At 38.1% G+C, this 27,397-nt stretch overlaps 1 protein-coding gene across 4 annotated transcripts in view; it reads right to left on the bottom strand.

The window, feature by feature from the left end:
* Positions 1-27,397, bottom strand: part of SLC4A4 (solute carrier family 4 member 4) — a 357,043-nt gene that overhangs the window by 204,052 nt on the left and 125,594 nt on the right. For all 4 annotated transcript variants that reach the window (XM_032632939.1, XM_032632937.1, XM_032632936.1 and 1 more), the window contains exons 4-5: positions 12,066-12,201; positions 3,510-3,670 (exon numbers count right to left, since the gene is read on the bottom strand). In XM_032632939.1, the coding sequence (XP_032488830.1) occupies positions 3,510-3,670; positions 12,066-12,201 (297 nt within the window). The remainder of the gene's footprint in view (positions 1-3,509; positions 3,671-12,065; positions 12,202-27,397) is intronic.

The following is a 27,397-nucleotide window of genomic DNA, read 5'->3' as shown; positions in this document are numbered from 1 at the left end:
TTACACAAGTGTGAGAAGTGACACCCCCTTAGACAGCGGCCCACTGCTCATGGGCCCCCATGTGGCAGTGGCTTTGCACCTGCAAAGGGAGGGTGCCCCTCGGAGGCCACTGAGAAGGAGCAGCAAGTGGACTGCGAAAAAGGAAAGAAATCGTGCTATTGTTTGTTGGATATAATCACACTCATCATGATTTCTTTTTCTTCTTGTTTGTCGAAATAAAAGTCGGGTGAAGGGGAAATGCATCTTAAGACTTAGCTGCATGTAATTCTCAAGTCTGAATAACACCACCATTCAGGAAACAACAAATCCACTGCATCCTCTGCTAGAAAAAGATTTTTTAATAATCAAGTAATGACAGTAACTGAAGTTACCATGCCATTTTACCACTTGAAATCAGGGCAGTTTTTTTTCTTTCATTTTTTTTAACCTGCTGTAAGGATTTGACTCTTTCAGAGGATTTTTAAGTATTTCTTTTCAGCCACTTACACTCTCTCAAACATGCTCTTCTCCCCACTCCTCCAAATCTAGTCCATTTTTTAAAAATTTCTTTGTTTTGCTTGTGATGTGTGTTATTTGCCTCTGAATTGTTTGTCTGTGTTATCAGCTCCAGAATGACAGCACTGGCTCCCTGCCTGCTTGCCTCAGGGATGGCAGAGCAAACACAGTACTGAGTGATGACACCTCAAAGTGACCTAGTGGTGTCCAATTTTAAAATTTAATGACATTATTAAAGCAAACGTGTGGAGGTTAGAGAAAAAAAGCCACAGCTGATAATAAAAAGTAACGGAAAATTAAACTGAGAATGTAAAATGTTTGATGAACCTTTCTTAAATGTAGTAAATACCAGAACCTCTCTCTTTGGCCATTGGCTAATGAGGCTCCAGTGTAATGTGGGACTCTGTCTTCTACTACATGGAAAGGGTCAGTTAGTTACTGAAGACCAGAAATGCCTTAAGATGGCTCTTTCTGGTGCTGAAGACCTCGAAGACAGTTTTACAGAAAAGCCCAAGTATATACTTCAACTTTAACGTTCATCACCCATCTTGACCAGCCAGCTCCAGGCACAGCAAAGAAGCTGTGAGGTTTTTTTCTAGCTCCATCTACTACACCTTTCAGAAGTTTTCCCCTGCTCATGAAGTCCCTGAGCATCTCTTGACCTGACTCAGTCTACACTCAGCCCCTGCTAGGTGACATGAGAAAGATCTGGATAAACTCATTCATACTGGGATAGTCATCAAAGTAAGTACAAGTACACCTGAGATCCTCATTCAATTCTAACGACGCCCTGAGAGGTCTACCTTCATCCACTTTTTACGGATGAGAAACAGAGACTGCGAATAAGTTAAGCAATGTGCCTTGTCTGTGGTCACACGTGCTAGTAGGGGTAGACTTTAATTAACTGCCACCCCCACTTTAAATCCACCATTATTTCTACAACACCACTCTGCATCTCATGGAATGAATATATATGACATCTGCCAAAGAGTATGTATATTTTAATATAAAACAAACCCTGGGTTCAGTGAAATGAATCTCCAAACAGTGGAAGTTCAGGCAGTAACCATGGTCTATGGTAGGACTTTTTTTTTTTCAATACAGGGAACTTCCCGATGACCCTTAAACCACAACACACAGATTGCGATCCATTGCCCAGTCACAAGTTTAATTCCCATTTTGCTTTGCACTTAGGCACTTCTGACTTCTAACTTCAGACATCTTTGCTCTAGATTAGTTCTTAAAGCCTGAAAATTGCAAATCTCGCTCAGAAACTGGACTGATTTTTGCTAACCATGATACTTTTTGGGATAACAATCTCTCTTGCAGCTTTAACAAATGAAGAAAAGTCAGTGAAACAAATAGCCTGGAAAACCATTCATTCCCTTTGCTTCTCTCTGTCTTCGTAGATGGGCTTCATCTTCCCTGCATACAATAATCCAACAGCTCTCCTCATATATCAGGTGTCCTTTTTCAGTCTCACCTGCCTTGTCAAATACAAAAAATTCTATGTAAAGCAGTATTTCCAACATTATCTTCTCACTACCTATGCGGACATGGATTTGTAACTTATCCCATTTACAAAGTGGTAGATTTGCAAACCTAATTTCAGGGCCTAGAATAGTGTCTGGCTCATTGTAGAAGGCCATGTACCACTGCTGAATAAATGCATAAACTACTTCTTTCTGTCCACCCAGCATCTTCACATTAGTCTTTCTCCCTTCTCCACTTGTACCTTAAGCACTTCAGATGCAAGGAAAGCATGGAGCTGCTTTGTAAATCTAACTAACAAGCTCTCTGAAGAAGAAACAGATGTGTATAGGTCAGCAAGATATATGCCTGATTTGAGAACGGATCTTCTCTTCCAATACAAATACTATAGCCTTCCCGTTGTCCATAAAGACACAGATGCCATAGACAAGCTCTCTGCCTACAGATATTCAAAGAAATTTCAAGATTACACAGGAATTTTACACTGGTCATCAGGGCCACGATCCACATCCTCTCCTCACAATCCCAAAGTAGGCCCACTGCAGACCCTTAAGAAAGTGCAGTCATGCAGTCACCGAGTTATGGAATTTTCCTAGGAATAATAAGCAGAGCCCCTGCACCTCTCCTTAAGGAACACATGATCTTTAGCACACCAACCTGAAGGATAATAAGGCAGCTTAGGCCAGTCTCTTGCTAGAAAATGAAAACAATAACCTCTCTTTGGAATGTAGCGACGTGTGCTCAAGGTGTTCAACATGGTGAGTTGACATTCACTACACAACACTAATTACAAAGATGCCAAAGCTGCTCTGCACCATGAGGTTCAGTGACTTGTCCGGGGTTGTACAAATGATCCTCGGCACCACCATGACCTGACTCAGTCATTAATCCATAACGTTCTGCTGGCTCCTTGCCCCCACCCAGTTTGCTCTACCTACAGCGAAAAGAGCTTGACTTTCACCTACAAAATCAGCCCAACTGAGGGACTAGACCTAGACCAGTTTCCTTCTTACAGAATATTCAAACTGTATTTTACAGATGACAAAACTGAGGCCCAGAGAAGCTCAGTGCAATGTCTAAGGTCAAGGAGTTCTAGAAATCTAATGTCCAGATTTCCAAGGACGAAGGGGGGGGTGTTCTATTTAAAATATTAATCTTATGCTAATAAGTGGAGGAATGCAAATCTGTACATATAAACATGGTAATTTTTAATATAACATAAAAGTGAAAAGCATAAGAGAGAGGACTGAGAACCAAAACTGGATGGAAATACACCAAAATGTTAACAATGGCTATGTCCAGATGGAAGTATGATGGATGATTTTTAATTTTTTTCTCAATATTTGTATTTTCCAAATTTTTTGCAATAACCCTTACTAGTTTTATAATATAAAAAAGAGAGAGAATAAATCTTATAGAATATTCAGCTCCGCTTACACTAGAAGTCATCTGCATTGAAAGAGACTCATGGAGAGGTAGGTAGAGCAGAAAAAAATGATAGGAACTTAAGACAACATACTTACCCACCAACTGCGGGAGAGAAGAAGCCTCCCTGTCCAGCATGATGGATCCTTTCTCCATACATGTCCTCAGCTCAAATAAGCTATGAAGGGACAAGGTGGCCACGTGGGGCTTGCTCCATCTCTCCCCACCCTGTTCCACTTTTTCTTCAAACTTAATCCACCTAGAAACATGAGATTAGTGAAGAACCATTAGAAGTGTTCTCATCACCTCTGGAAATAGCAACACCAACCCCCCAGATCCACCCCCACCAGCACTTCCAAAATGTCTCCTTTTGTGGAGTCTTAAAAGCTTATTCTATCATTAACTGCATTACCTTTATAAATACACCAAACAGACTCACTAGACCGCTCCTCCCCCTGACGTTAGAGAGAAAGAAAACAAACCAAAAGGAGCCAACGCCTCCTTGGTTTTATATCTGTCTATATGTAACCATGAAATCCTTAAGAATGACTACTGAACCAAATTTTTCAAATAATGTAGGAAAACTATGCATTTCAAATTCTCCATGTGGGTAGAGTCTACAGCGTGTAAAACAACCACCACTGTGAGAATTCTGTTGTGACTTCACAAGGCACGTTTATATAAGGTAAAATATCAGCATGAATCGATGCTGATCTTAAATATTTGAAAGTATGGTGCGTGAAGTGGTCAGACAAATGAAATTCCCTTTTCATGCTTAAAGAGTGCCAGCATGTGTTGCTGTATCTTACTTTAATACATCTCTCTCAGTTGACACATGTTCCCCTCTCATTGAGATGCTAATAGCTTTACCCCTCATGTTTGGCTCCACATGTGTTTAAAAATACACAAGCTCAGGGAACAATGCATCTACTCTGATAATAACAGATCTCTTATTAACCTTAGTAATGGAACAAAAAACCCTCTCTTATAGTTTCTTCTTTCTAAGATTTGTAGGCATTTTGATAACTTAGCAATATATAGGAATGAAAAAAGTTTAATGGAAATGAGAGCGAAACACATTTGACAGTCTGTATCCCACATATTATACATACTGACTCTTCCTACACTGGTAAAGGAAAACAAGAAAGCATTATCATTTTGCTATTCATCAGGACCCAAAGAAAAATGCTGCTTTCTATCACTTCAAACCTCTGAAAGATACTGAACAAGATAAAGAGGGGGTTAAAAATTGTTTTCCTACATTCTTCATGCAAAGGTTTAATGATTGAAAAATGTTTTCCTAGAAAAAGCTAAACACTCACCCAACTCATTAAAGATGAGAACAAAGGGCAGAGATCAGAGGAAGCTCTACATAAGGTATTATTTATAGACCGCTCACCACCCCCAGAGGAAGAAAAGAACACATTAGTAGAACCATGAGTGAAAATAGATCAACAGATCAGCCACAATGTCAAAGAAAATTCAGAATTTTAATCAAGCCCAACACTCATGTGATTCATAAGTACATGAGCCATATCCCAAAACTCCCTCTTCCCTCTCCCGGCCAGGAAACTTCCACACTTCAATGGCAACCTTAGCCCCAGCTTCACCCTCCACTTTAAGACCCTCCTCCTTTCCCCTGTATCCCAAAAAATGTAGGGAGTAGAGATTTTTACATGTTTTCCTCACATTAAAAAGCCAACACCAAAGAGGTTCTAAAACTTCAGAACTGGACCTTGTTTATTCTACAAAAGTGGTTGTGAAACATTCTGAGAGAAAGACCTTTAATATTCTTGTGTGTGTGTGTGTGTGTGAATTAGTAGTTCTTCACCTTGGTTGGTATTAGAACCACAGAAATAGAAGGAAGTGAGAGAAAAATGACAACTTTATATTACATTCTTATAGAATTCCATGGATTTGCCAAAACAATAAGAGGTAATTGGGTTATTTTGAGGGCAATCATTTTATGGAGTATATTACATAGGCTAACTTTAGGCATATTATCTTTTCAGGCTTACTCACAGAACCTCTAACCATGTTGACTGGGAGCTAGTATATGAATCATATTTACATCTGATGTTACAGTTTTTTGCTCAAGATGAGACTCTAGAAGATCCCATAGTATATGAAACCTAGTCAGGGTTACATATAATTATGTTATTGATAAAGAGTATAGTGACCTTGTTTTTATACCTAGGCGTATTCTTATTAGCTGAGGGATAGAATCTTTAGTCACAGAATTTAAGTCCAAGATGAATGACAAGGGCCAGCTAGAAACTCAGTAAATGGGAGTGTTCTATACATACAGCCTTCATTTCCCTCTTCTCTTTCCTAAATGATAACCAGTTGCCCTTCTATCAGTCACCATCAATCTGTATGGCCAAATCCATTTTGTAAAAGAAAACTAAGCCTCACTTACATACGGTATGTGACAGTAGCTCTTTTCTGCTATCATCTTCAACTCTCCAAACAATATAAGTTTAATAAAATGTTCTTTAAGAAAAGAAAAAAAGGAACAAAACCATTGCATTCTTCTGTGACCAATCTCCTCTCCACAGTTTATCTTAAATATGACTTTGAACAAGTTTTAGAAATACCTTTAGAAATAATAAATCCCAACTAGCTTGGATTTAGGGAATAGTATTACTCACCCTCCTGGATTATACCAGCCAAGATTAGGTCAAGCTTTAACCATAATGGAATGGGAATGTAGTCTCAAAAAGCCAGTTCCTTAGAATCTACATTCCTAAGAGACAAGTATTGTCTCATAGTTCAGTTTAAGCATCTATTTCATTTTGAGTTCAGTAAATATTGTATGTTGAGATGATGTCATATCATAGTATAGCTAATTGCACAAGGTAACTCTGGGATAATGACTATTAAATTACTTTAAAATACATTGCTCTAATTGTTCAAGGAACTGACTATACTTCCAATATACACTTTTACTCAGAAAGTAATGATTTACCCACTTAAACAGATTGTTTGCAGGTAGTTTCATTCCAGAAACTACACATGCTATGTCTATCCTCCTCACATATCAAGGACAAATTTGGAAAAAACTGAAAACGACTCAGTTCAAATCAGAACCCATTAAAGAAAAGGCTAAGGCAAAGGTACCAAAGTTCAGGCTATTGGAGTGTCAATGAATTTGTAAAGGTGCCTTAGAACCATGTAATTACATTTTTTTAAAAAAAGACATTTTTACTGTAAAATGTACTAAAAGCTACTATCTACCCTTCATAACTATGAATAACCATGTATTTGCAATAAGTTTCCTACTTTTCCTTTTGTCTCAGTACTTGACATGTTATAAGAAAATTAATTTCAGAAGCTGGCTTTTTAAATGCTGGCAATTACAAAACTGTTGTAACCTTGAAGGAAGAGTTTATTAGGTGAAGTTTATTTATTCCAAGGTCTTTGAAGAATAATGATAAAGTACACTGCACTTTAACCCACTCTGAGTGACTGCCAACCAAACAGCATTTCACTCATTTGTTGAAGAAATAGAAAGTCCACTGGGAAACACTGGATTTTGCAACTTTCCAATCATATGATTAAATATACTTAAGAAAAGAAAAGACCTCTAACTTTAAAACATGCCAGTTTTACAGTGGAAAATAGACATGACTTTTGTCTTGGAATATAATCCAACTACGTAAAGCTATTTTAAAGCAATAATAAATTTCTTGCTAACTAGTAAGTGCCTCATCGCACATAAAAGAAGCCAACGCTAGTGTGCATCTGGGATAAATGATGTTTTTAAGGAGAATTCTTAAATATCTAGATCAACTGTGAAAGTTATTGCAAAACAGTGTAGTAAGCACATATAATTACATAGATGATTAAATTCCTTATTCTTCAGACTTTTTCTTACAGAAAAAGTAAACTTGGTCTAAAATGGAATTTTCCAGAGCCATCCAGTAGAGGAGAGATAGAGGGGTCAGGGTAGATTGGGAACAGAGAGGGACCTATGCAAAGCCCCAGGGTAAGTGCATGTGGCTGTGTTTGATGGCCAGGCCCCGAAGTCATGTTCTCCAGAGGGAGGCAGGGTCACTCGTGCTGTCCCACTAGAACTGAAACATCAGTACCCTTTTCCTTTGTTGGCTTGTTGGGTTTATTGAAACTTGTGATGTCTTTCCTTTTTACCCAGGTTTGGCCGTAAAATTTGAATCGCAGGGAAGAGGGGAAGTGATCTTTAACATACATTCTTATAACAGTGATAAATTCCAACATGGCCCACCTGAATATTCGCTGTGGGAAAACTGAAAGCCAATAACCATGTTTACAGACATCACTGACTCAAAGGAATACAAGCGTTTGGAGTGGTAGTGATAGCCCTTCTTCCTGGCTTTGGGCCAACACCAAAGCTGGACCATGACTTATTCTTCTACCAGTCTTCTTCATGAATCCATTAGCTAACGCCTAGCCACCTAGAAATTGTTAATGAGAAGCATAGGCTCGTTCACTAATACCAAATATTCCATTATAACTACTGCTACACCACTGAATGTCAGTATTCTAATGACCTAACACTGAGGATACTCCTTTGAAAAAGAATATTCTCTGCATTCCACTGATTATATACATTTCTCAGGTCTGATCATTCTACCCGTGGGAGAGTCCGTGAAAATTCAAAGTTCTGACTTTCAGGAAAGGGAACAGCAGGGAAAAGATGTGAAAAAAGAGGGTGGTAGAATTGACTTCAAACTTCATGTAAATAAAGATTTCCCTTGTTTATAGTTTTACATGACTACTGTGCTTTGTGAGACTTCAATGGGGATATTTTTCCTACCACTGAAAGCATTTTCCTTATTTTTTAAGACACACAGCTAACCTGAACTTCCTGAAGTAAGACTAAAACTGCAGTAATGCTGAGACTCAATGTATGATATTCTTGGTCAAAATCAAATCATTAGTCAACTGAAAAAAGTATAGAACATGAAAAGGGAGAGTACTAAAGAGGGTACTATTGTGTTCTATGGGGTGTAGGCTCACAGTAGAAACTACACTGAGCTTGAGAAGTCTGGCAGGCTAGTTCTCTATGGAATAAAATAGTCCATTTAATTGGAGTTTTCACAAAAAGCAAATAATTCTCCATTTTATGTTAGCCAAAAGAATATTCATGCTGCATTTTCATATGTAAAATGAGCTCCTTCTAAGCACTAAACTTTTATTAGTCTGGTAGGTTTGAGAGCTTTTCATGGGGAAAAAAAGCCCTATCAGGTCTGGAAACTGGACATCATAAATGGCAGTCAGAAATTACTGCAAAAAACATTCAGAAGCAGAGTTACGTTGCAGGAAGTAAAAATCACTGTCAATTTGAATCATTTCTGGAGGCACAACCACCTCCAAACTTTCCAACAGAACTTAGGTAGAACAGTAAACTAAGAATCAAGGTTCTATTTCTCTATTCTTTCATTCTATAAGCACGTATTTCTCGATTGTGGACTGTGTGCCAGGTAGTTGTAGACACTAGGAATATAGTGGTGAACAAAACAACCAAAAATTCCTCCCCTCATGGAGCTTTAATTTTATTGGAAAGAGGCAATAACAAGATACGTTAATATGCTAACTGCTGATAAGTGCCAAAGACAAATAGAATGGAGGATGAGGGATAAGAAGATTTGGGGAAAGTTTCTATCTTAGACAGGGCAGTCACTGAGAAGGTCATATTTGAAAAAAGACCTGAAGGAGGTGAGGAAATGAGCCAGGGAGATGACTGTGGAGTACAGCAAGGAGAGCATTTCAAGTGCAAACCGCATTTGAACAGCAAGTACAAAGGCTCTGACACAAGAGTATGACCAGGCCAGTGAGGCTTGAGCAGAGTGAACCAGGGGGAGAGAAGTAAGAGATGAGGAGATGAAGTCAGAGATCATAGTGTATAGTTCATGAGGGAGGCAAGGGCAGGTTCAGGGAGATGGACTAATTAGGAAGCATTTGCAGTAATCTAGATGAGAAAGGATGGAGGCTTGGACCAGGGTTGTGGCAGCACTGAATGTGAGATATGGTGAGATTCTGAATATCTGAATAACATTGAGGGTAAACTAAATAGGATGTGCCAGTGGATCAAGTAAGGGGTGTAGAGAAAGACAGGAGTCAAGGAAGACTCCAATCTTTCTGGATTGAGCAACTAAAAAAATGGAGTTGTTCATTGTGGCGGGTAACTCTGTAGGAGGAGATCTGCAGTGGGTAGGTGAGAAGCTCAGTTTCTGACACGTTACTTCGAGATGCCTACTACCCAACCAAATATTTGTTTTCAATCAAACAAGGCAAGAAGTCTGGGCTAGAGATCTAAACACAGATGGCATCAGCATATTGATGAATTAGTTGGAAACATCAAACAAAGGTCCTCTCTTGGGCTTTATCAATGGTGTACTCGGTAACTTGGGTCTGTCATTGAGCTGTCCATTAGTCAGAAAGAGATGGATTATCACCGAACTCCAGCTTTGATCACGTAATATTTCTAAGAAAGTATTATATTTAGAACAGTAGATTCTAAGGCAATGAGTTCTCAACTAATCACGCTCAGCAAATGTTACTGAGCACCTATTACGTACCAAGTGCTGCAAAGCACTGGGAATACAGTAATGAAAGACAGACATGGTGGTCTCTCCCTCTAGACAAACTAATTGTGGCAAATCCTATATGAGAAGTTATAGAAGGTAGACTATTTGTGAGTATGTTTCTTCCTGGACAACTTCCCCCGATACATGGTGTACTCCCACCGTACTTCCTCTCCAGCTGTACATACAGTCTCTCAGGGACCAATGACATCACCAAAATGACACATATGTTCCTAAGGAAATAGTAAGTCTTTAAAGATGGTAAAGTATTCATGACCATCTTAACCTTTAAGAACCTTAAATGAAAATACTATGTCCATCTCATTCAATGTTGAACTACCTATACAATGAGCTGTGATCTCTTCACATTTCTGGGACCAGGGGTCACATAAAATAAAGTGTAGTCTGCATTTGGCTGAAAGAGAAAACAGAATGCTACACCTGAATTCTACTCTATATAGTTACTCACACAGAATTTTAAGATGAAAGTAAGAATCAAAGGAACTCTTCTAGTCGCAGCTGACTACACAATTATACGCACAGGGATGGAACTTTAGAGCTATAAAATATGCATGATGTTAGAGAGGATGTAACCCAGTATGACCCTCATTTGATAGTATAGAAAACACAAGCTCAGGAAGACTACATGACTATATAACTTGCCCAAAGTTAAACAGCTAGTTAGCAGCAAAGCCAAGACTAAACCAAAATCTCCCCAACACTTAACTCATGCTGCACCAGTATAATTCTCACTCTGTTTTTTTTCTATTAGAAAGAATGAAATGGAGATACTGGTACAAGTTTTCACTTTGAGAGCCTTCTTTTGGAGAATGTTTTATGAACTGAAAGTATACTTTATGAAGGACTTTTAATATCCAGGTTATTGGTGCTGAGAGGGGAATAAGAGACAATTACTATATCATGGAAAGTGGCCCCAAAAGAATAAAGAGTGAAGAGCTTCAAGTGGCAGCCTCAGAGATGGAGGAGCAGAAACGAGTTGTTGCCCACTTCTGTATTCCCAGTACCTAAAACAGTGCCTGATGTGTACTATGCATTCAGAACATAGTTGTTGAATTTAACTGATCTGAATTAAATGACTATAAAAGGCATATGTTAACATTATTTTGTTTGTGAAAGTCAAATGCACTGAATCCCCATATAATGATGACAACGAGAGACCAATAACTGTATTATATCAACGTCTTTATGGTACACAATTTTTATATGTTATAGAAGATTTAGTGTGGCATATATAACTAAATATAATGCAGAAAGACAGAAAGAAAAGCTCTTATTGTGAGATTAAAGAAACTTTAGATATTTGTGCAGTGCTTAACAATTTACAAAGCATTTCCATATATATACCTGTATGTATGTATATAAATATCCATGATATAATTCGATATCTAGTAGAACCTTATATTTACATATTATATATCTTATATCACATACATATATATTATATGCAATAGACATTATTATCCACTATTTGTTGATGATGAAATCAAAGTTCTGAGAAACTGTTATGCAGCCGGCAGGTGACAAAAGTCTGAAATAGAACTCAGGTCTCTAACACTTCCAATTCAAGTGAACCTTCTATTCGCTTTCACTGGATGTTTAAAAGATGACAGGTTTTCACCTGAAATAACGGCAAGTTTGTGTGTAACAGTCATTGTCTTTGCAACCTCCCTCCTAACAGGGAATGGGTAATATAAGTCAGACATGGTTTCACAAGATACCTTGGCATGTGGAGACTGTGAACACATATCACTAGGCTATCATGTTTAGGTGCTGGAGTTTCTCTCTTTTAAATATTTTACTATTCAATAGCATACAAACGGAGATTTACTTCTAATTCCTTATAAAGGTTAAAATTATAACAATGCAGATCAATGACTTCAGCAGTGAAATAAAGGGTGTGTCCTGCATCCATGTCAATGTCAAAGTCGAAAAAGAATCCTTTTACTCCTTAACCCAGCCAACCTCATGCTCATCAATCATCTGGGCTAGAGAAAGGAGCTCACAGACAAGAATCCTGCCCTGCCCTTATTTCCCCACGTCAGTTCTACACAGTCAGCTATGGCTCACCTCGCTGTCTCCTTCCACTCCATCTCCTGTCCATCCACGGCCAGCAGCTCATCCAGTTCCGTGAAGAGCTGAGGGGGTGCTGGACTGTCATCCTCCTCGCCCAAGATGAATCGGATGCGTTCTGCGGCAGGAGAGACTGCAGAAGTGAAAATACTGTGGTTAAACATTGGCTGGACAACCCTGAGGAAAGTGTAACTCCGAGCTCTTCCTCCGTCCCCAAAGCTGATGGGCTTCCCTTCCACATTTTCAGTGGACATCTTCCTTGCTGAGCCTTCCTTGTCCCCAGTCTAAAGACAAACAGGAATCCAAGGCCTTCTCTAGTCCTTTAGTTCTGAACTGTGTCTCAGCTCTCCACCACTCTCCAGAAGGACAGTGCTCCAGTTCTGTGTGGCGACTGGCAAAGAACCTTTAGCCCTCTGATGAGCTCAGGTCCAACCACATGACCTTCCCTCCTTCCCCACTGATGACCCATCCAAAAGTATAAGACAGAAACCAGCTTGAGCCAATCACTTTTCCTACAACAGTGGGAGGGGGCAACAGAGCACCCCAATGCTGGGTTTCCCCCAGGCCCCCGCCTCCCAGCCACCCTCCCTCTGTCCAATGCCCAAAGCAGCCCACACCCTCGCAGGTTCCTCACTGCCCATAACTGCCTAACTGCAAAGCTGATGAAGGAATATTTAACAAGATGGAGCCTCTTCTTTACATAAGGGCAGTACCCAAAAATGTTTAGTCACACTTCAGTGCACTTGAAAAACAAGCCCAAGTAAAATATTGTACACACGAAGGGAAAAAAAATTTCCAACACACTCAAGCACATAATTGAATGCCCTACTAGCTCCTTTTGACCCCATCTCCTAAAAATCATGTAATGAAAAATTAACTAGAATTTCCCCCAGGTTGTGGGCTATTTTCTCTTTCTTTAAAAAAATGGAAAGCATTTGGAAACTGATGGCTGTATTACAAAACTAAGGCCCACAGATACTCCTTATAATCCCTGGGTAAAACCAAGAATATACATGTAACTGCAGTCCGAGTACACAGATTTATTCATATGCAGAACTTTGTAGAAATATATGTACTCAACCTAAAAAAACAAAAAACTTCCTACCATCTGAAAACCAGTATAATCAGGACAGAATAAAATTCCGTAGATGACAATATATTTACTACAAATAAACCCATGAAAAAATATTCAACCTACCTAGTAATCAATACTAACTATTAAAATAAAATACATGTTGTACCTATAAAAATGGCAAAAACTGGGCTTCCCTGGTGGTGCAGTGGTTGAGAGTCCGCCTGCCGGTGCAGGGGACACGGGTTTGCGCCCCGGTCCAGGAAGATCCCATGTGGGCCCGTGAGCCATGGCCGCTGAGCCTGCGCGTCCGGAGCCTGTGCTCCGCAAAGGGAGAGGCCACAACAGTGAGAGGCCCGCATACCGCAAAACAACAACAATAAAAAAAAAAATGGCAAAAACTTTAAAGAATGATCATCTCAATGTTGGCAAGGGTTTAGGACACATGTACCAGCACCTTCCAATTTATGTCGCTGGTAGGAGCCTAAATGCGAACATCTCTCTGAAAAGGTATGGAAATGTTTTTAAAGTTTATCTATCCTGTGAGTCAGCAATTCTACCACTAGCATCTACCACTAGCAAGATGTTCATTCTAAACACATAACAGTTGTTATCACAAAGTCTTAACTACAGAGGTGACCACTACAGCATAGTTTATAATTGAGAGAAACAGAAAAAGCTTAAATGTCCAAAAAGGAGGATTGGTTAAATAAACTATATTACAACCATTCAATCAAATACCACACAGTCATAAAACATGAAGATGAGATTATTGTTTTCTGACATATATATCATATAATATTAATTGAAAAAAATAAAATTACAAAATCATATGCATAAAGCAATCCCATTTTGGTAAGAAAAAATTACACGTATTCCATAAAATAGTCTGGAAATGAGAGAGCCCTCATTTTGCATGGCTCTAATGAGTGTGAATTTCAGCTACCACAGTTTGGTTAAAGAACACTAGTCCCCCAACAACACAGTTCAAATTTCAGCTGGATGGTAAATTAACTGTGAGTAATTGCATAAAATACAATTACTGTATTTTATGTACTGTATTTTACGTATATGTACGTAACATATATGCATCATGATCGTGACCAATCATAGTGCTCCTTTCGAAGTCTGCCAGTGATTGGTCACTACACATTTGTTATCCAGTTCATGCACAGACAGCAAAGTGTGTAGCTGTGCTGCCTTCTTGTCTTCCAATGATAAATTCATATGACATGAATAATCAAAAGAGGAGCTAGCCAACAAAGATGAAAGTACAGCACAGAAACAAAAAGTACTAACACTGGAAGTGAAATCTATGTCAAATACGAATGGAGTTACAGAAGACCTAGCTGATTATGGGAATGTAGATAATGCTCCCGTTCCCCATTTGAGAGACTCTAGATGTACAGTCAGAGGAACTTAGTGAAGGCGAGCTCATTAACATCAATAGTAAGGCAAGTGGTTGTAACAGGATGCTAACGATGTCCCAGAGGGAGTGATGCTGGCAAAAATCTTTCATGTTACAGGAACCCTCAGAGACATTCCCTAACACGGAAAGCGCAAACGATAAAATGTTGGAAGCTGATCCAGACTTAGAGAGGAGAATGACAATTGCTCTGGGCATAGAAAAGATGCTCACTCCATTTCATGAACTGTACTGTAGGAAAAAGGCAAACTACTTCCGATAAGATTTTACGAAGAAATCAACCACTTTAATCTCAATGTTTCTAATGTTTTAAATTAGCAAATACTAAATAAATAACTAGTTTTACTATTTTTTTCACTTCCCTATACCTTTATAGCCAACAGTAAGAGAGATTTTAATGATTTGGCAAATTTTTTTAAAGGTCAAAGAACAATAATAACTCTTCCCATTGATCATTAGGATTGTTTTGTATAATTTCAGCTTGCATAGTCATTTTTATGGTCCTGCGCTACAGTGTAAAGCGAGGACTGCCTGCATACATACCTTTTAAATGTTATGCAGTTTGTTTCTAGGACTTCTATTTTCTTCCTTTCACTTTCCTATCAATTTTAAAACGTGCACAACTCATTCATGTATTCATTCAGCAATATTTATTGAGTACTGTCTATGTTCTAAATAGGCTCTGCTTCAGGCTTTGAAGATAAAGCAAAGAACCTGACAAAAAGGTCCCTATTCTTACTGAGTTTAAATGCTAGGAGGGAAAACAAACATTAACTAATTAATTAATTACTTAAGTGAATAAATAAATTAGTACATAAACCAATAAACAAGAAAAATATCTGCAAACTGTTTTGTGTTCGCAGAACATTAAAATAAGGTAACCGAATACATATTAATATAAGATACAATATGTTTTACTTTTGTAATTAGAAAAAAAGCTTTGAAATTTCTTAAATCTCCGGGAGAAAAAAATCTAAAGTTCCAGGACTTTTGTGTAAAAACATTTGCAATGCCTTTCCAATCAAGAAATGGGATGTGGGCTTCCCTGGTGGTGCAGTGGTTGAGAGTCCGCCTACCGAGGCAGGGGACACAGGTTCGTGCCCCGGTCCAGGAGGATCCCACATGCCGCGGAGCAGCTGGGCCCGTGAGCCATGGCCGCTGGACCTGCGCGTCCGGAGCCTGTGCTCCGCAACGGGGGAGGCCACAACAGTGAGAGGCCCGTGTACCACAAAAAAAAAAAAAAAAGAAAAGAAATGAGCTAAATACAAGACACAGTATTGCATTGAGACTCTGGAGCCAAACTGTCTGGGTTTGAATCCAAACTCTGCTGCTTAATTGCTGTGTGATCTGAGAAAAGCTAGTTAACCTCTCTGTGTTTCAAGTTCCCACCTGAAAAATGGGAGATGGATGATGATCACCATAGTAGCTAAAATACAAGGTTTAAGTTCATTAAAAAATTGTTGACCCTTACTAGCAAAACCTGCCTAACTTCTAAGAAAGAAGCTCTCATAGATATTAGCCTTGACAAACCCTTATAGGTTTGAAAATATATAAGGTAAGGAAAGAAAATAGCCCAAAGTTCTGCATGTTTACTTCTGCATGTTTTTACTTCAGTGAATTAAGTGGCCTTCAGTAATGAGAACACAAAGGTGTGTGTTTTAGGAAACAGCCAATGAAAGAACAAGGGGAAAATAAAGAACCCCTTCCGCCTCACTTTAAATACTGGGGGGGGGGCAGGTGGGGGGGCAAAAACATCAGAAAATCAACTTGCTTTACGGATGAATAGATTATGATTCTAAGTAATACCTAATCTAGTTTCATCATAAAAGAGAACCTGGAGAAAAAAATGAGACAGGGTGACACAGAGGAAAGAAAGGAGAGAGAGAAACTCTCAAATTCATCCAATCACCTTTGTCAGAACAGAAGGCCCCTAGATCAAAGTGAAGTTAATGTCTCTAATCTGCCTTGATTTTTTTCTTTTTTTATTCTGCCCTCTGGTTAAAATGTGTTTTGGCTTTTTTGAGTAGCTCTAGAATTTCCTGGAGGGTCCTATATCAACATGGTTTCTCTGACCCAGGTCCACCTGTTGGCAGACCACGTGATGGTCTGCAGGGCTTGGGGACACCCAGTGCTCCCAAACCCCCATTGCCAACAAGAAGAAAGCAAATGTAGGGCAGGGATGCTGTCCACACTTACTGCTGCCACCAGCTACTGCAGCAGACATCACTTCCACACCCGCACTCTATCTCCTGTGGAACTTGAACTTGGCCTCTGCATTTGCCTTTCATGTAACTCTGGCCTCAATCTGTGCATTCAACCTTTTCTCCCACAGCAACCCAGAAGTGTCTTGTGACGAAATATACCTGCTCATTTTCAGATCTGTTCCTTTTTCCAGTCTAGAATATTCTTTTCTTTCCTCTCTAACTCTGATTCAATTTCTAAGGCCCAGATGGAGAGTCTTTCTTTTCCAATAACCTATACTAACCATTCCCAGAGACATGAATCTCTCCTTTATTCAAACCATAACAACACTTTATGTCTGAATTACTCATTTAGGCACTAACAAATATACAGCTTGCTCATTAGTCCCTAAACTTTTGTAGATGCACCTTCTCTCTCCAACTAGGTCACCAAGGCCCTGAAAGACAGGGTCTGTATTTTATGCACCCTCCTTAAAGACCAACACAGTAGTGTGCACCTAACAGTCACTTTGAGTATTAATGAATTAGACATGACTAAATAAAACTTGGACATTTTCAAATACACAAACTCACAACCGCTTGCTTGCAAAAAGCCACTTACATTAAGAACTCTGAAATGGAAAATAAGTTTGGAAAACTGTCCTTATTCTACTCTTCCCCTTAATCCATCTTTGCATGAGCTGCACCAAAATATAGTCGCCATTCCCGGTACAGAAAGTCACAAATAAAAGAATGAATACTTCCAGTGAGCTATTTTCCTCTGCTAGATGCAATCTCCTCCTACCCTGAGGGACCACAACATTTAATGTGCACATCTATTAAGACATTTAATATCCACTGCTTGGTGTGTTATTCATTGCTGTACTTTGTCTTTGCAGCTTTTCATGCCTTACCTAAACTGCTCTTGGCACCTATCTTGGGCACAGTGAAGTTATACAAAAGAGAATGGATGGAAAAATGAGTAAAAGAATGAATGAAACAATGAATAATATATATTCTGCCCCAGTTCCTCACAAGCTATCGTTCTATGCTTCTATCCTCTACCTCTTTTTAAGCACAACTAGGAAAATGACATGATGAACAAAATGAAAACCCTGGAGGCTTAGCAATATTTGAAGTATAGTTCCTACACTCTCATTTGATAACTTAATTAATATTAAGGGCACACAAGCTATCGTTCTATGCTTCTTCACAAGCTATCGTTCTATGCTTCTATCCTCTACCTCTTTTTAAGCACAACTAGGAAAATGACATGATGAACAAAATGAAAACCCTGGAGGCTTAGCAATATTTGAAGTATAGTTCCTACACTCTCATTTGATAACTTAATTAATATTTATTAGTTTTTGTTGCATGCAATACACTATGGTATTTGTTGAAATGACACAAAATGTTTTTTAAGATAAGATCTCTGTCCTCGAGGAACTTAAAGCTGGAAGATAACACATAATAATGGGGAAAAAATGCTATCAATAAAAATGTAACACTCAATAACTAACATTTTTGAATTGTTACACTGTACTAGGCATTGTGTTTAGTACTTTCCATTTACATCATTTATTTTACACAAGCCTGTGAAATATCCTCTACTATTATTCTCTTGTTTTACTCTCACATTACAGATAGGGAAACCGAGTATTAAGAGGCTAAGAGACTTCCGCAAGATCACACAACTAGTAAGTGATATGAACTCAAACCCACTTGTGTTACTTCCAAGCCCATTTCTTGGCCACCATACTCTAATGGATGATCTCACTTTTCAAAATGGTCAGATTTCCATATGAACAGTACAGACAGTAAATGTACTGGATTTCAGAAGAGGCAGAAATCATAATGGCATATGAAATAGTCCTAAAGTAAATTAATTTAACATTTGGTTCATTATCCACTGAAAGGCAATTTGCGAACATGCCCTTTTATTTTTGGTCTGCAAAGCATCCCAATGTGGTCACCCTGCAGGCTACCCAAGAAAAAAAATTTTAATAGAAATAATGATCATAACGAACATTCATACTGTGCATGAGAAGCTTACATGCAAATTCCCTTCTGTGGGTTAAGTGAGGACTTCTGGATTTTGTATTTTCTCCTTGTCAAAGTCCACCATCTGGTAAAGTCTTAGATCTCAAACCAAAGTATAAAAAGAAATAACTATTTGTTTCTTTAAGTTATTAATGTGCTATCACCAACTGGTTTACACAGTTATCATTTTAAGGATTCATTTCTCTTCTTCATTCTGAGATAAAAGTTTGTAGGTAGATACCATGGTTGTTAAAACTTCCACAATTTATCTGATTATTAGGCCATCGTAGTACTCTATAAATGCACTTAAATGTATATATAAAATCCTCAAACTTCTTTTCCCGTTCATAACTATAAGAAATGATAACTAGCTAAATGAATAAATCTCCATATACATATAAATCTTTAACGTACATCCACACATTTTAGTGGCATCTGTTACTCCTGCCCACCTAGCAACCCTAACCTCTTTTTCTGATAACAGCACCCCATTTTCCTTTGGAGAACCATCTTTATCCTTGTAAGTCCACCAAGGCTGAATTACCCACTGTGACACAGGCCTGGACAATGAGAATATCACAACTCTTGGCCACAGCAATTAATTTTCGAGTGGACACTTCATCTAATCCAGGCCAATCAAAATGAAAAATCATCAGCTGTTTGTTGGAACTTCCAGGAAATAAATCTTCACTTTATGCTAAGGTGATAAGATGGTAACAAAATCTTTGAGTGCAGTTGGTCACCTTGCAACCCTAAGGGAAAAGCCTGCCTGGGAATAAGAAACTCAGAACCAAGACAGAAACAGGTTCCTGATGCCATCATTTAAGCACCTAGGTCCAGCCATGCCTGAAGTCAGTAATTTTTCAATGCTATGTAAGGATTCCCTTCTAGCTAAAAGTAATGAGGCAATTTTTCTTGTCACTTACAACCAAAGATTTATGATATAGACATCTATGATTCCATTTGAATGAGTTAGGGTAGAACTAACTTATATTAGCCATCCACATATCAGCATCTTCAAAATAATTGCATTGAAGAACCTGTTCTTTTAGTGGAGTAATCTGTACGAGTTCACCTAGAGTTTCTCCATGCCCTAATCTACCTCTACTTCAACATATCCAGAAAATGACTGCTGACTTACATGCTGGCAGGCTCTAGACAGGTAAATTAGATGGTTACTTTTTCTGTTTCAAGTTACCTAAGAAATTGAAACAGCCAAATAGTATTCATTTAGATGGATAATTTTAAAAAATACTTAGGTATCCATGTATTAATAAGCTCCCACACATGAAAAGCTGTCAATTATCACAATTATCCTTAATATGCCATGAAATTATTATGCAGCCATAAAGAGTCAACAGCACAAAGACCCTAGATTTCAGAATACTACCAAGCAATCTTACTTAGGGGCAGAGTAAGCTCAGTTTCAGCCAACAAGAGGTGATAAAAACTGGAGATCGCTGAGATATTTTTGGAAAATACCTGTGTCTTAGGCTTTCATCTTCAAAATGTTGAAAAAAAAATTTACCTACAATTTACATTACAAAAATGTTATCAGAACTCAAGTCACATTTACAAGATTATTCAGAATTCTTTAGAACAAAAAGGTGGTAGCCCTTACATTCCCCAATTTACTCTTTCTCTTTCATAATTTCTGCTAACACAGTGGGTTGGAAAAATTAAAACTAGGCTTTTCAGTGGTGTTAATACATGTACTTAAAATGCTGCTAAGCCATTCACAAAGAAGTAGTCCCAGTGATGGTCTACCAGTCAAATAAATTTTATCTATGAAACTTCAGGGCACACCATATTGAAACATTGGCTCAAAGACTTTTGGGTCTGCTGATGCTTTTTATTAATCATTCCAATTATATTAATTATATTATTAATATTATTTCAAGAATCTCTATCAGAAAGACTTAAAATTCTAATCAGTCATTTTGGGGTTTAGCAGCCTCAGTAGGGACCTAAAGTAAGCAACTATTACAGACTGAATTGTGTCCCTGGCAAAATTCATGTTGAAACTCTAAGCCCTAATGTGATGATATTTAGAGATGGAGCCTTTGGGAAATAACTGCGTATAGATGAGGTTATGAGAGTGGGCCCTTCATAATGTGATTAGTGCCCTTATAAGAAGAGACACCAGAGAGTTTGCTTCCTCTTTCTCTCGACCATGTGAGGACACAGGGAGAAGGCTGCCATGGAACTGGGCCCTGACCAGGGAACCTAATCAACTGGTACTTTGAGTTTGACTTCTCAGCCTCCATAACTGTGGTAAATAATTTCCTATTGTTTAAGCTACATAGTCTATGATATTTTGTTACAGCAGCCTGAGCTAATACAGTAACTAAACTAACTAATGGTGAAACTAAACTTTTTGACTTTTTTTCTGGATTTTTCTCATCATCATATCATTTTCCCTACTTCATTTAATCCAAGTTTGCATGATATTCATGAGCCCTTGGGGGGGATGGGCTCATAAAACAGTAATAACCCAATTTCACTGACATTGCCCTAGTTGCATATCATGCGACTGCACTCCACTGATAAATCTACTTCCCAAGTATTTTCTGGGTCCCCAAGGGATGTTTCACACTTATCCTTTTGGCTCCAGCCCCACTGTTGCTGCCCTCTGTCTGCAAAATCACCTGCAAAGGGTACCACATTTTAGACACTGTCACTAGGGCCCAGCATGGCAATGCCACTACCCTGCCAAGGAAGTCAGCTTCCAAAGTTCCCAAGGAGGCAATATCCAAGGTACCAAAGCAACACAGTAGTGAAAAAAAAAAAGCAGGTGACCAAGAAGTCTGGTGGAATATCATAACAGATAATGTGGATTTTGATGAGTCAGTACATTGTTCAGAGTGTTGTCTGGCCCCTGCTTGAGTCTTAAGTTATGTCTTTTGACATCTACCACATGCCAGAGAATTTACAGAAGAAAAATGATTCAAGTAAGGAAGAGAAATTCCTACAACTATGTCTATTCACTCAAATTTAACCACCAGGGTGTATCTGCCTTGTTACAAGGTACCTAACACCTTACATATCTGGATAAGCATTAACTTTTGGTTCTTATTTTTAACTCCCTTCTAGTCGTTTGTTCAGATCAAATTCCCTTCCCCAAAGAAACAGCTTTATCCTGACCTTTCCTTCAGTGAATCAATAAATTCTGTTTTGCTTATTCCAGTTATAATTGGGTTTCCTACACTTGCAACCAAAGGTTAATTTATATAATATATATATATTAAAAAAAAGAACCAAATGTTAACAATTACTATCCCTAAATGATGGAATTATTGATTATTCTTGTTTTCCTCATTTTGCTTACGTGTAATTTCCAAATTTTCTAAAATTAACATTAATGTCATTATAATAAGGAAAACAAACCTATTAAGGTATTCTTAATTGCTAACTTGAGGACAGTCATGCCAAATTAGTGCCAGACACTTCCCTACCGTACCTGAAACTACAGAATCTCAATTATCTTTCTCAAAAATGTCCAAAAGAAGCATAACCCTCATGCACTTGCCTTAACAGCTGTCTAGGGATTCAAACAGACAGTTCTGAACCATATAACAGGACTGGCCATGGTTCTGAAAGGCATACAGGCCTAAAAATAACTCCATAGGCACAGAACAATGGAGACAGGGTGAGGGGCTTTCCATGAAAGTGGCATGGAAAAGTAAGATGCTTTCTATAAAGAGGAACTCATCGTTTAATTAAGATGGTGAAAAATATGGCCACCAGCAAGCTCTTCCTAAAAGACTGAAAAGTTCCTAACGCATGTCACAGTTCCCATTTCCATTTTCCTTTAATTTCTCACTCCCTACTTCACTTCTCTTTGTTCTGCCAGAGCTGTCCATGATAAGGGTTATATGATGAATCACTCTGCTTAAGAGTGAATACATCAGCATTTTCTCCAGGCTCAACTCAGAACAATTATCAGCACAATTTATACCCTAAGGTTTCCAAAGTCAGACTCAATTCTCATCAACATTAGGAAGTCTTCCCGATTCCCAAAATAAACTCTACAGACTTGCTGGAGCGCAACTCTCTTCTATACAAAGTAGCTAAATTTACCGCTCCAATATTAGTGTCACAACCACCATGCTAATGCTGCTATTAGATGCCTCCACGTACAAAAGAAGGCATCCTCCTTTCTGTAGACTGTCGTTCAAAATGCCTAGGAATATAAAAGCACCAAGCCTTAGAGAATCTTTAGGACTCCATCCCCACATGGCCAAAATATTCTACCCATCTTTCCTGGATAGCAATATTGAGAAATGTGATTCAAAACATAATCCCGTTAAAAAGGGAGTGTGGGGAATAGAGACATCAAGGAAACATTACATAGGTGCTGATTTTTTCTAAAGAAAAAACAAGTCACATTCCCCACAGATATATCACTGCTCTAAAGATTTTGATAGAACTCTGAACGTAATACAGAAATGTCAGCAAGATTCTACAGTAAGCTTTTCCGCCTTAAGTCTGCTCTGAGTTGAAGATCCAAAATTAGTGGCAGTGATCCCCCAGTTCTCTGAAGCTTAATTACATTCTCGGCAAAGAAAAATATACATAGCAGGCCCTCCAACACTACCAATTTGACATTAATAGTTTCACTGTTCTCAGACAACACGATGCTTCATTTGCCTTGTTTTATCTACCCAGAAGGCTCTGCATTATTGAAACCAACCAGCAACATATGTCCCCTGGCCAGCAAAGACCTCAAAACCAGGCCAGAATCTTAAAGACCACTTGTAAAGCCTAAGAAATGGCACATAGATGACAAGAGTCCAATTAATATAAACAGTAAGTTTTCATGCTGTTTCATTAAGTACCTTCCCAAATTATCAAGATCATTTAAAACATGCTAAATCCATTTTCAGTAACAAATAAAATGAAATCAGCTAAGTTTTTAGAACCATATTTTAGAAGAGAGAAGCATCATTTGTTACAGAAATAGACTTCCTTCTAGCTTATCCATACAGCTAAACCACACAAAGCTGATAGAAAACATAGATCAGACTGTACATGTGGGCTGGTTAGGGACTTTGACTTCATTAAAGTCTGCTATGAACAATCTATGTATTTCACAGAGTATTATCAACAAACGTAAGGAAGTCACCCTTTTCAACACAATATGTTTTCACTATAAACTTTCCATGCAACATTTCTTTATCCCTTATATAGAAAGGGTATTTACAAGACTTCAAGTCATCTGGAGATAACCTCAGTTCATTAGAGGGAAGTAAATGAGCACCACTTCAGAAGTCATTATTAACAGCTTCCTGTTCAGAAAGAAAAGGCAGAGAAAGTATTTAGTCACTTCTAAGGCTTGTGGTGATGTGTAAGGCATGGCTATTCCTTAATTGGCTGCAGAATTTCCAATTAATTAAATATCAATCACAAAATTTAGAGTTCCTTTGCCTTCTCAGACGGTCACCTTTTCTTTAGATCCATCACGGGTCAGTTTAAGCTGGTTTAGAAATACTTTTGTCAAAATCTGTCTTTCCTAGAACTATGTTCATAAAATGCTTTAGTAACTTCATAAAGTAGAGATTACGCATTCACCAGAAAATTGTCCAATTCCTCTGTCACCTTCCTTATGCGGAGGGGCAGAAAAGAGCCATGAGCAAAGTGGGATATCTGGGACTCAGATATAGAGGGATATATAAAGAATGAGACAGGGAACTCCTAATAAGACAATAGAAGGTGCTCTGGGTATGAAAAATGAGACAAACCAAAATCTCTAAGAGGAAGCCAAGATCAAATGCCAAAGCCAGCAAATATAAACAGCAAACCTAAAGGAAGCAGAAGGAAGAATCAAGATCAAGTTACCAAGTTAAGAGTGAAAAGCTAGGGTAAATTGAGATAAAAGCAACCCAATGTGGATATGTAGGTGAGTCAGTAGGCCAAGGCAAATATTAAATATAAATACTCAAGTTGTCTAATAATGTGAAAATGAACTGAAGAAGTATTATTGTTTTGGGGGCTATGATGAGAGGGGGGGATTGTTCTCAATGCATTTTAAGGAGGACTTATGTAAGATACTTAAAGACCCTCCAAACCTTGCAGATATGTTGGCAAATTCCCCCCATGTGATCAATGAAGTGTTCACAGGAGCTCGTTCTCACTTCAGGGAAACAGGTCTTTCTGACTTAGGAAGCATTCATTGTTCGGATGGAGTTCTGCACATGCCCTCCTGTCTAGTGATAGCCAGGGAATTTACTTCTTGAGACAACACAACCCTGAGTAAACAATAATCATGGGTGGGGTGATGGAATCAGAATTGTAAGTCCTAGATCCCGTGCTCAGCTCCAATCCCAAATGAGCAAATCCCCCTTCACCCTCTGGCTCAGGTTCCCCACCTGGCTGACATATAAGAACAACAGGAAAAAGGAAGAAATTACAAGACACATCCATGGATGATGGAATTGAATTTTACTCTTCTGCCTTACAAAATCTATTCAGAAATACAAGACAGTGCTATTAGATTCAATGATCTACTAACGTGCTATTCATTCTGTCATTTTTGATCTCATCTTTCATTTGAGAAACAATACCTATCAACAAATTTTCAAATGCAAAGACTAAAAAAACTGAATTTGTCATTCTTGGAGGGAAAAACTAGTAATCCTTAGCAACATTCTCACCCTTTATTTACCCTGCTTTTCAATCAAAGATGTGTAGTGAGCAGTAACTAGGAGTATTTAAAAACCAGCGATAAAGGAGTTATAAAATGAATGAAGATATTTACTCTTCTTTTTTCAATGAATTTATCATCAATTGTGGTAACAAAAATAAACCTCAGTGAAAATGACCTAAAGAGGTAAAGGCACATAACCAACTCCAGAGACCTAAGTGAGCAGGAAATATTTAAGATAATTTTTAAAACTGAAACTTCACTGGAAGAAGAATAAAGCACGTGAATAAGGATGACGGATTCCAAACACAGAAAGGGAAAGGCATGCATGATGGTTCACAGATTAACAAAAATACACGGTAAAAGGAAGTAAGCTATGCACAAGGGTGACTTACTGAAATGAATGTGGAAATTTTATATAGAACACATGTTTTGATGTACAGGTCCTACTGACAACCAGCTACTTCTTCTCTTCGAGTAGTGTCTGTCGTCAAAGCAAATACACATCAGCAACCCAAGAGATAATAAATGTTAGACAACATTGGTTATTTCTGAGCTGCACCCAAAACACATACACATGAAGATTATTATACCCTTAGGTATACCCACTCAGTCTCTACTCTTGTCTAACAGAGATTTTAGGAAGTGTGATTCTCTACTACAGTAGAACAAAACTCATGTTTTGTCACCATGTTCCTTTAAAAAGTCTTACTTTTTCGAAACAAGAGCCCAAACAATTTTACAGATTCTATTGTTGGTTTACATAAAAATAAATTACAGTTATTAAATACACTCTGAATTTTTGCCTTATATACTCAAAGAAAAACTGGCCAATGCCCAGTTCTTACAATGTTATATTCATCTAATCCTACATTAAACCACACCCCAAAATGCCATCTAATAGTTACTTGTGATCCCAGCTAAATAAATCCCCTAAACAGCATTCTGAAAGTCAGTTTCTAATCATTTTTCCTGGCTACTAATATAAAATAGACCTAAATATTAATATTTTATTTTTTGGACATTAAATTGGTGGCTACTAAATTTTCTCCTACAGAGTAATTCATCTGAGTCATACGGATGGCTATGTCCAAGAATTCACTTCAGAAACATCAACTGCAACTAAAATTTTTTCTGAAATGTTTGTATGGTATGTCCTGCCATGAATGACAGTCAGTTCATTTGCCTATGAAATTAGTATGCTCTGAGTCCAAAAAAAAATTTACTCTTCCACATGCTGAAATCAAGCTCACTTCAGAAATGAGTTTCTCTTCTCTCTTGAATCTATTACTATTTTAAGTGATCAAAGACTTTGAGAACAATAACTTGGCTTACAATTCATTTGGGATAAAATCGCATGTAAGCAAACTGGGCTACACACCCACTGCAGTCTTTTCTTCCAAAATTTATACTTGTATTTTCCAGAATCACAAGATTTCATTCTTCCTCTGTCAACTGATCACCACTTGCAAGCCTCTTCAAAAGAGAGTTACTAATATGGGGTGTTCTGAAGAGTCTTCAGCTTGCTTTCCATTTTTTCCAGCCAAGCAGTATAAACTGTAATATTTGCATTAGTTAGGGTACCTGATTGGAAATATTACTTAATAAGAACATCCATCAGTAAATAGCACAAACTAGGATGATATTATCTCTTTTAAGAACACTCCTATAACCTAAGTATTATTATCTCTATATTCATAAATGAAACGTGTTCAAGGAGGTTACATACATTACTCAGATCACAAATCTAGTAATGGAGGAATCTAAGCTTTAGAATGCAGTTATGTGGATTTGGCTGACTATAAAGTCTGTACTTATTTTATTATAGTGTGTTTCCCCCTTCATTTCCATTTCTACTGTATTTCTTAACACAGGGTACCCCTTCAAGAGCCCATGAACCATTTCTCAAAAACATATCTGGCCACTGACTGAACTTTTTGAAAGTGAGTCATGTTAAAATCTTGATAA

The sequence above is a fragment of the Phocoena sinus genome, chromosome 5 (genome assembly GCF_008692025.1).
Source record: "Phocoena sinus isolate mPhoSin1 chromosome 5, mPhoSin1.pri, whole genome shotgun sequence".
In the NCBI taxonomy this organism is placed as follows: domain Eukaryota; kingdom Metazoa; phylum Chordata; class Mammalia; order Artiodactyla; family Phocoenidae; genus Phocoena; species Phocoena sinus.
The sequence above is the reverse complement of the archived record's forward strand: the minus strand, read 5'-3'. Positions and strand labels throughout refer to the sequence as shown.